At 41.9% G+C, this 10,395-nt stretch overlaps 1 protein-coding gene across 2 annotated transcripts in view; it reads left to right on the top strand.

Annotated features, from left to right (window-relative positions):
• Positions 1–555: 555 nt before the first annotated feature.
• Positions 556–10,395, top strand: part of LOC142296280 (programmed cell death 1 ligand 1-like) — a 142,707-nt gene continuing 132,867 nt past the window's right edge. For both annotated transcript variants that reach the window (XM_075339698.1, XM_075339689.1), the window contains exons 1-3: positions 556–613; positions 7,115–7,209; positions 9,305–9,670. In XM_075339698.1, coding sequence (XP_075195813.1) covers positions 7,158–7,209; positions 9,305–9,670 — 418 coding nt within the window. In that variant the 5' untranslated portion in view covers positions 556–613; positions 7,115–7,157. The remainder of the gene's footprint in view (positions 614–7,114; positions 7,210–9,304; positions 9,671–10,395) is intronic.

Here is a 10,395-nt window from a genome sequence, read left to right as displayed (position 1 = left end):
GTAGTCCAGATTGTTTATTGTACCTATGTATGTCTTTTTTCTTTTGCAAAACACACTGTATTCTATTATTATTTTTAAAGAATTTTGTCAGGGACATAATCCCATACAAAACACCATACTGTATTATGCAATAATGTCACGCAAACATGATTTGTTTGACACTATTGGAATAAAAGTATGGGACTAGACCATATGCAGATACTGCATAATGGGTGGATTTTTAGTAATAAAGGTGTTTAAATGTTAGTGTAGTAGTTTATGTGCGTGCATTTTTTCTATAAACACAGCTTTGTCTAATGGATTGACTAAACACCATGTCCAGAGCAAGGCAACATTCTTTCAGGCCGGTATGAAGTGATAGATTAACTTTCTGTTTAATTTTTGGAAACATAATGACAAAAAATTCCCCATGCATATAGAGTAATTAATGTTTAACATTTTGAAATGTTTTGAGACCATCAATAACCCTGAAAACATAACAAAATGTTTAACAATGCATACTTAATCACATTATGAGTCAACTAAATCCTCTAGGCTAGTGATGCTTTCTTGTGTAGTCTCCATTGCATTGACACCTACTGAATATGTTTGCTGCCCAACACTAGATGTTGTAGTAAGTGACTGATCAGTGTTTCCACTAGTAACAGTTGTTGTACTTGGGACAAATATTGATGCAGTTGTTTGAGCAGATGAAAGACCAAGTGTAGGTGGTACATATTGATGTGTTTGAAGAGGCTGAGTATGTGTGTATGTGTAGTTAGTTGGGTAAGGCTGATGTTGAAAGTACTGTTGTTGTGGATTATTAGGCATATGGTAGGATGTTGGTTGTTGAATCATTTGAGGTAGTCTATGAATATTACTAACATTACTTGGATAGCTAAAAGATGATTGTATTGGTGTCTGTTGTGGGCCTTGTGGGTTAAATGATGGCTGTTGAGATGGCCTTTGTATCATTAATGTACCAGTTTGATGTGGGACAATTGTTGGCCTAATTTGTACATCACTTCCCATAGAAGAAGAAGGCCACTGTATATGTGTTTGTTGCACTACATTATTTAGTTGTGAATTTGAGTAATGTTCATCTGTTTGGATTTCCACAATTTGTAGGATTGTGTTTGTGTGTGGGCCACATGGATTAGCTCTCCATTGCTCAATCACTTCAAAACAATATATGGGTTTGGGCTCACGCCGGGTAGCAGATATCAGTGTTATTAAGGACGCCCTTAACCTGTCCTGCCTATCAGCTTGGACCAATGCAAGAGAGGGAGAAAGGGAGCGGCAAAATCTCTCTCCATCCCTCTCTGGTATCAGGGAGTTCATCATGTGTATTATTCTTGTATCAATGATCTCAGGCAGGGAACGTAAATCTTCAAAACGCCTATGTCTGCGACCACGGATAGATTGGGCTATTGTGCACATGGTATTAGTTGTTGTTCTTGGCTGTGGGCCTGTTTGTTGCTGTGGACTACTCTCTGCAAGAACTGGTGATGGACCACTTTGTTGATCTGTAGACTGGCCTGGAATTACATTAGTGGATTGACTTGTGCCCAAACCCAAATCAGAGGACATTTCTTCTGCGCCTGGCTGGCTGGGGTTGGGGATTGGGGGTGGTTGGTAGGAGGCTGGCTCCATCTCGGAAGCAGAGGTAGCTGTAGCTTTTAAGACTGCTGACTGTGCCTCCTCACTGTCTTCTAGATTATCCTCTGTACTTTTGTGTAAAGAAAAAAAAATAATTACTGTGTGAATTTAATAAAGACCGCCATGTGATATGATGGTTTAAACTTACTTTTGTACTTCCATAATGGGCATGAGGAAGCTGAGTCTTTCATAATGGACATATTTTTTTTTTTTTTTTTGATGCTGCAGCTGTGGTTGGCACTGGGTTATATTCTCTTCTGAACTGGTCACGTGCAGACCGCCAATGGTGTTTCACAAGATCCACTGTTTCCAAAAAGAACAGAATATATCAACATCATGAACACATTATTTTCCATTAAAAAAGGCACATTGATCTTGTCTACCAAACAATTCAATAATTAGGTTAACACATTCTTGTGGATTAATACTGCAATCCATGACAATCATATATTGACATAATAACACAATTAACCCGAAGATGTAAACCACTTCACCTTTACACAGATTAAAACAATGTATAATCATTTATCACTTTAAACTTGGTAAAAAAAAATTAAAGAATAAAATGCCATCAGTAAGCCATGAGACCCTAAATGTCTACAAACCCATGAAGTGCCATATGTTACGCAAATCTAGTACATTACAAACTACAAATTACTGTTACCATTACAGAAATGGTGGCAACAAGGGTAATGCATGAAAAAAAAAAACAAAAAAGATTAATGTATAGACACTTAACAGCACATTGTAAAAAGCCTTATAAAAAAACAAAAAAAAACACGTTTGAATGATGCTTTAGCAGCCTGAAATGCCTTTTGTACATGCATGAAGTGCTTTGCAGCCCATATACACATGATGACATTACTACAAAACAACAGGGATTAGTTTAAAAGGCCAAGAAACAACACTATCCTGTTTGTGAGTCTTCAGTGTAGCTCAAAATGAGTCAGGCCCATTAATACATGCCAAAGTATAAAAATATGGCTAGATTCTGGCTACAGAATGTGCACATGTAAGTAAAGACAGAAGTAATGAAAATATCTGTACTCACCATATCTATTTTTCCTTCCAGGGGTACATTGAGACCATCCCTTCCTAGGGTAGACTAGTTCAGCCACAGACATCCATGCTCGTTCCACCATTAACCTGTCATGGTAGCTATCAACACGTGTGTCCCACAGCTCTGGATGCCTCTCTACTTCTCCAATCAGCCTCTCTGTATCGATTCTGGGCGCCATGATCAGTACCTGTGGTGTTCTCTGTGCTCAAAGTTCCCCTGCAGTGAGAGGACAGGTACCCAGCTGCTGTCTGGCGTGCAAATGAGACAGGAAATGTATGTTTGCCGCCAGAATTAATGGCCTACATTTGACCTAATATATTGGTAACAAGGGTTTCAGATTTTTTGATTAAAAACGTACACGGACGATACGTGCTGAACACAGACATACTCCGTGTGCGGTACGTGCAAAAACGTACGACAAACGTACCGGAGGCACGGATGTGTGTTGCAGGCCTTTAAGAGCGTTGCCATTATTATGTTCCTTTTTTAGCACTAACATTATTGTGCATTTATTTAAGAAGCAATAGGGAGATTTTACTAAGCAAAATGCACTTCAATTTCCTTTCAAATTGTAACCAAAAACTAGAGCATCTCCTGTGCCCCCATTTGTTGTGTTGTAGCCACTTTCCACAACTCACTAGACAGTTTTCAAAAGTGTCTACAAAAGGGGATGTGGGTCAGTGAACTCCTAAATTCTCTCAGATGTATTTATTTACCAACACGTGCCACAATTTTGGCACAGAATTCTGATGTGAAGTAAACAAACATGCATCAGAAGAAAAGTGTCTAACCCGCCGCGCATAATGCACCAAATCTATCACATGGTGTGCACCATGGTGGTGAATTTGGCAATTATTGTCCCGGCCTAATTTAGTTTTAAGCTGTGTAAATATAAAAGTATCCAAGCTGCCATTAACAATGCAATTTGATATCTGGTTATATTACTTTAGAATTCCATGTGCTATAGCAATATAGAGCAAAAAAGAATAGCATTCAAGGTAAGCGCAAGTTTTAGGATAACTGCTAACAATGAACCTTTAGGGGCACTTTGCACACTACGACATCGCAAGTCGATGCTGCGATGCCGAGCGCGATAGTTCCCGCCCCCGTCGCAGCTGCGATAGCATGGTGATAGCTGCCGTAGTGAACATTATCGCTACGGCAGCTTCACATGCACTCACCTGCCCTGCGACGTCGCTCTGGCCGGCGAACCGCCTCCTTCCTAAGGGGGTGGGTCGTGCGGCGTCATAGCAACGTCACACAGCAGGCGTCCAATAGAAGCGGAGTGGCGGAGATGAGCGGGACGTAAACATCCCGCCCACCTCCATCCTTCCGCATTGCAGCAGGGACGCAGGTAAGGAGATGTTCCTCGCTCCTGCGGCTTCACGCTCAGCGATGTCTGCTGCCGCAGGAACGAGGAACAACATCGTAACATCAGTCTTTCCCAATTCATGGAAATGACCAACGCTACACCGATGATACGATTACAACACTTTTGTGCTCGTTAATCGTATCATTAATGATTTACACACTACGATGTCGAGAGCGACGCCGGAAGTGCGTCACGTTCGATTTGACCCCACCAACATTGCACCTGCGATGTCGTAGTGTGCCAAGTGCCCCTTAGTAGGGCCTTGGCAAACTGTGGTATTTATACAGTATACTATTTATCTGATACTGATATCATGGTTGTTATGTTTTCATTCCTGTTAAGCCAGCATCACACGCGCCGATATGTCCTGCGATCGCTTGAGCGATCACACCCACCCCTGTCGTTTGTGCGTCATGGGCAATTAGTTGCCCATGGCGCACAAAGTCGTTAACCCCCTGTCACATTACTTACCTCCCGGACGACGTCGCTGTGGGCGGCGAACATCCACTTCCTGAAGGGGGAGGGACGTTCGGCGTCACAGCGACATCACACAGTGGCCGGCCAATAGAAGCGGAGGGGTGGAGATGAGCGTGACATAAACATCCCGCCACCTTCTTCCTTCCGCATTGCCAGCGGGACGCAGGTAAGCTGTGTTCATCGTTCCCGGGGTGTCACACGGAGCGATGTGTGCTGCCCCGGGAACAATGAACAATCGGCACAGAGAAGAAAAAAATGACTTTTTGAAAATGAGCGACGTGTCAACGAGCAACGATAAGGTGAGTATTTTTGCTCATTCACCGTCGCTTGTAGCTGTCACACGCTACGATATATCAAACGATGCCGGATGTGCATCACTTACGACGTGACCCCGCCGCTATATCGCCCGATATATCGTACCATATGACTCTGGCTTTAACTTGGAAAATTGTGCTTAAAGCGGTTGTCAGCTCTAGAATGACCAGTCTGCACGCACTGAATGGGTTCTGATCAGGAAACGGCGGTCACATGACCGCAATTACGTAACATCTATGTTCCCCACTGGAACCCAACTTGAAGGTGCAGATTCGCTCAATACAAGGGTATTATTGAGTGACTAGACAGATTCACTTATTATGCAACTGCATTTTATGGAGAACCGGGAGAACCCCTAGATGTAAGTTTACAATACGGAAGGATGGCACAAGATGGGTCTGAGTGTTTTTGTAGGAAAAAATTGGATGTCATTATACCGGTAATGGGGGTGCTTTATGTGGCTCACAAGAATCCCTGAGCTCAATGTAGCTCTGAAAGTTGGAAAGGTTGGGGACCACTGTTCATGGTCATGTGATTGTACCACTATATTTAGCTATACCCATTCCTTTATTATGTTTATATTGATACAATAAAGATTTTATGAACTTTGTAATAGTCTCCCTTTACTATAGGAATATGTTTCCTTTTGGAGCCACTATTCATTACTTTGTATTTTAGCCTGTATATAGGTTAAATAAATTGAGATGTAGCTCTATAATGGTCTAAATGTAACCATAGCCTCAGCAATAATTGTAATTACTCTTCTTCAATTTTCCCTTTTGGATCTAAACATTGAACCTTTGTCACGATTCTCTGTGCAGAGCATCTCACAGACCTGGAGATGCTCTGCGGCACTTACAGATCTGACAGTGTATCCATTCCTTGTGCAGAGCATCTTGCCTTTGGAAATCCTCTGTGGCACTTACAGATCTGGCAGTGTGTCTATTCCTTTGTGCAGAGCATCTTGCCCTTCGAGATGTTCTGTGGCGCCATCCTTGTTAATAAACTAGTAGCTTCGTCAGTATGCTGGAGTCCAGGTTGGTTCTGAGAGATGCTGGTTACTCAACTGTTCCATCCTCCAGGTAATTGCTCAGTCTTCATACTGAGCATGCTCCCGCAGAACTCTGCTAGTTGTGTTCTCTGGCTCTGCTGTGTTGCCATAGTTTGTGTGTCTGCTTGTATTGTGATTTTGGCATTCTGACCCTGGACTGTTATTGGACTTCCCTCATCCCACTTCCTATTCCTGTCGTGCATTTCTGTATTGGACCCCGGACCTTTATCTGACTATGTCTTTTCTTGCTCCCAGTGGCGTACTGCCAATAGAGGCAGGCCACGCCACTGCCATGGGGCCCCTGAGCTGAAGGGGCCCACTGTGGCTGCCCACTGTGTGTGCACTTTCACTTTCATCATTCCCAGCAGGGTGGGCTGCCCAGGGACGGTCACCAAGCAGCTGATTAAGGCCGCTGTGGGCCCGCATTGTTTGAATAGCTGCAGGCTGGCCGGCGGCCACAACAGGAGTTGCAGACTTGCCCAAACTGCACACATAGCTCGGCATCTGCTGTGTGTTTAAGGAGTGGCCAAGCAGCCACTCCCTGATCTTGGTATTATGGTATTCTGATCTTGGTATTCTGACTCTGGACTGTTATTGGACTTCCCTCTGCCCTCTCCCGATTTCTGTCGTGCATTCCTGTCTTGAACCCCTGACCATTATCTGACTATGTCTTTGCTTGCTCTCTTTTACTACTATGTGCTCTTCTGGTATTTTGACCCTCGGACTGTACCCTGACTACATCTCTGTTTACCCCTTATGATTATACATTCTATATTCAACATTATATATTCGTAAATCCCTGAAAATAACACAGGTAACATAGAAATCTGAATGTTTAATCCTGACAGTGAATAATGGTCTCTGTTCGCTGTCTCTTTCCACTTTGTGGGCAGAATTCAGCATTTCCAGATGTTTTTGGCTGATTCTTTTTTTGAGAGGTTTTAAAAAGTCACAAAATTTGGCAGAACTCCACTCCAGTACCCCGATTGAGTTATTTTATGCAGCTCAAGCAAAAAGTCCCATTTTTTTTTTTAGGTGGGGACATTTTAAAAAAGATGGGACTTTTTCGCAAAAATAGTTAATGACAGGTAAAAGGCCATTTTATTTTTTTTTTTATTTTGCACTAATTAAAAAAACCTCGCAAATGATGAATCGTGGCCTATGCATGTAAACTCTTGTGTTTTCCTACCTATTTTCACAGATTAGAGCTGTATGTGTACTGAGGTTGATGGTCCCGATGAACCATGTTGTGTTTTAAGCTTTTCCTGATTATGATGGATTTTCAGACAATTTTAGGTAAGTGAACTTTAAACATTTGACCTCATTGTCCCATCAAACTTCAGCATTTGCTCTGCAGTTAAATGTGTTGTGAAAAAATACGTCACAGTCCAAGTTATTTTAATGACAGATATGATATACGGTATAAGATTGAAGAACATCTATAATTGCATCCTTCAGCACAGAAAACATTTCATGTCCCAGTGGGCAGAAGAAACTATGAGTTCTATCTTAGGTTTCTATTTCACCTAATGATTTCAGTGGAAAAATCTCTGATTAATCTGTACTTTCTTTTTGTGACTCACCTTTAGCAAAAATACATAGTGTTATCTAGACTGAAAATATCACACATGCTTGAATACATTTCTTCCATAAGTATGTATTTAATTGTTTTCAAGAATTGTTTTTTATAAGTAATGTGCATTCCTAAATTGATTTATCATAAAATCCTTACATTTTACATTCTGCGGTACAAATGTGTGTTTCTGCCTATTCTAAAATGAAAAGTAAATTACAGCATCAGACCATAAATCCAGAAAAAAATCACAGGAAAAATGGCCATGTTTACCATTACTTGGTCACATTACTAATGCACTACAGGATGAAGTAGACCCCCATGATAAAGGCGGAGGCAGCAGAGATGCAAAATACTGAGAAAATCAATTCACACATGTATCATCCATGTGTAAGGGGCTGCTTAGTAATACAAATGTACACAAATAAGATTTTTAAAAGGTGCCAGTCACACAGATAAATTATCACGGGGTATGGAATAATTGCACAGGGGCTCCTAGACTTACCCTCAGACCAGAGACCCTGTACAGGTCTTGATTTTAGAGGTACACTTGATAGTAATGAGGTCTGAATCCCCAGCATGACCCTGACTCCTGTCCGAGCCCTAATCTTACTCCCCCCTCTCCCCCACCCTTGGGGCGAGCCGGAAAACAGTTACAAAAACCCTGGAAAAGGACACGGTCAAGTGAGAACCAAAACTCATTCACATGCACTCAAACATGAAGGAGAGACTATATGTGTACAGAGGGAATACAGAAAAAAGGAAGTAAATGCAAGAAAAGGGAACTTCAACACCACTAAATATAGCAAACTATTGGTCACCAAGAACTGGATTACCACAAAGACCGGAATTACTGGAACTATGCTGAAGCTATTATCGGCTCAGAGAATCAGACTCCAACCCTGAAATAGGAATGAGATGGCTGTGTGTGGTATTCAGCAACCTGTGCTCCCAGGAGCTGTACACCAATCCACATGAATTAACTCTTGCAGGACTGGGGAGAAAATGGAAATGAATCAGCCAATGCCCGACTTTGGCTGAGTAACTAGGAAACCTCAGGTTGCCTGTCAGACTCTACAATGCGAACAGAGTCTAACGTCATCATGGCACCCCATGAGTGTGGAGCTGAACACCGCATGACAAATGCTGGCTTACAGACTGTTGGTCATAACCATACTATTAGATCTACTGGGCTGCGCAGCACTCTATAAGTTTATCCCACATGGACAGACACCCCAATTACCTATACCAAATCTACAAGGCCTGGCGGCATCTTGCAAATAGGGGAAAATGCATGTTGTTCTAGTTTGGTTTTTTTATCCAAAATACACAACTTTGCCACCCATTTTGAGGGTCCTTTTTTTCTTGAAAATGCTACACTAAAATTAAAAGCAAATCACTGCAAAAGTTCACAAATCCATAAAAACATCACATTAAAGAATAACAATGCCTTCAAATAAGTGGTCACATAACTAATGCACTATAAGATGCTGCAACACCCAGGATAAAAGGCAGAGGCAGCAAAGATGCAAAATTCCATGGATGGTAGCTGTGAGTGGTTGTTCAGTATTTTTCATCTGTACTGCCCTCGATTTTCATCATGAAGGGCTCTAGTATCCTGCTGTCCATTAGTAATGTGACTGACCAAGTATTGGAATTTTCTGTAATATTTTTAATCAAACCTATTTCCAGCTCTGTGATGTCGGTTACTCTTTCTGGCGTCTTTTCAAAACATTGTAACCAACGTAGACTGTTAAACACACTGATAATGATATGTTTTTTTTTTGTTTGTTTTTTTTGTTTTTTTAACCAATATAGCATTATTTGTAGTGACAGCTCCAAAGTCAACTTACACTGTGAGATATGGGGACACTGTGCAAATGGTATGCAAATTTCCAGTTACGGAACAGGATGATCTCGGCAAACTTAAAGTTTCCTGGCAACATTTACAACCAAAGCCTCATGATGAACCAAGTCAAGTAACAATGTTTAACAATGGAAGAGAAGATGTTTTAAGCCAAGAAAAGATGTATAAAGGAAGAGCAAGTTTAATAACCCAAGAGCTAAAAAATGGGATGGCTATTCTGAAAATTGAAGAAGTGAAGCTCACTGATGCAGGAGAATATTTATGTGTTTTGCAACTTGTTGGATCTGATTTCCAGGTCATCATGCTTAAAGTCCAAGGTTAGTTGTTTGTAAATCCAGCCATACAACTTAGATAGCTTTCAGCTGAACATTCATTGTTTGCTAGATAGTCCTCAAAAGTCTTGCAAAGTGTTCAAAATATAAACATGTTAAATCCTGACGTGTGACATTCATGTATGTGACAAGCCAGATGTGAGTGTATGGAATGAGCTCAGGATCTGAGCACATACCTTTTCCGGCAAGTGCTGGCTGTTTTATGTAGCCACATCAGCCAGCAGCAACGGAGACTAACGCTTGCTCCAGTTGAGGTCATGCACAGCGCTGACCTCACCAGCGCCATGCTCGTACTCGCCCATAATCTCGTGCCTGCACATTTAGCTCACCGATGCGAGCTAGAGCAGCCATGTTTTCTGCTCTGGCCGCGAAATGGCAGAGTGAACTGTGCCTGCGCGAGCGGACCTAACTGCACAGGCACGAGATTTGAAAATGGGACGAGGAGGATGACGGAGGGCATCATCCCGTCAATCAAGGAAGGAGGACAGCGATCAGTGGCAGGAGGGGGATAAATGAGCAGAAAATGAGCCTGCCCATCTGGCCAACCAAGGAAATTAGCATACTTAACGGCCAAGTTTTATAAAGTTATTTTTGGGGTCTGGATGGTGAGGCAGGGCCAAGGTGCACCTTCATAGAATGCAGTCTAGGAGCTGCAGAAGGTGATTCTTTTAGTTTAATAGGTAAAAATCTGGTAACAGGTTCCCTTTAAG

Source organism: Anomaloglossus baeobatrachus, chromosome 1 (genome assembly GCF_048569485.1).
Source record: "Anomaloglossus baeobatrachus isolate aAnoBae1 chromosome 1, aAnoBae1.hap1, whole genome shotgun sequence".
NCBI classification, from domain to species: Eukaryota; Metazoa; Chordata; class Amphibia; order Anura; family Aromobatidae; genus Anomaloglossus; species Anomaloglossus baeobatrachus.
The sequence above is the reverse complement of the archived record's forward strand: the minus strand, read 5'-3'. Positions and strand labels throughout refer to the sequence as shown.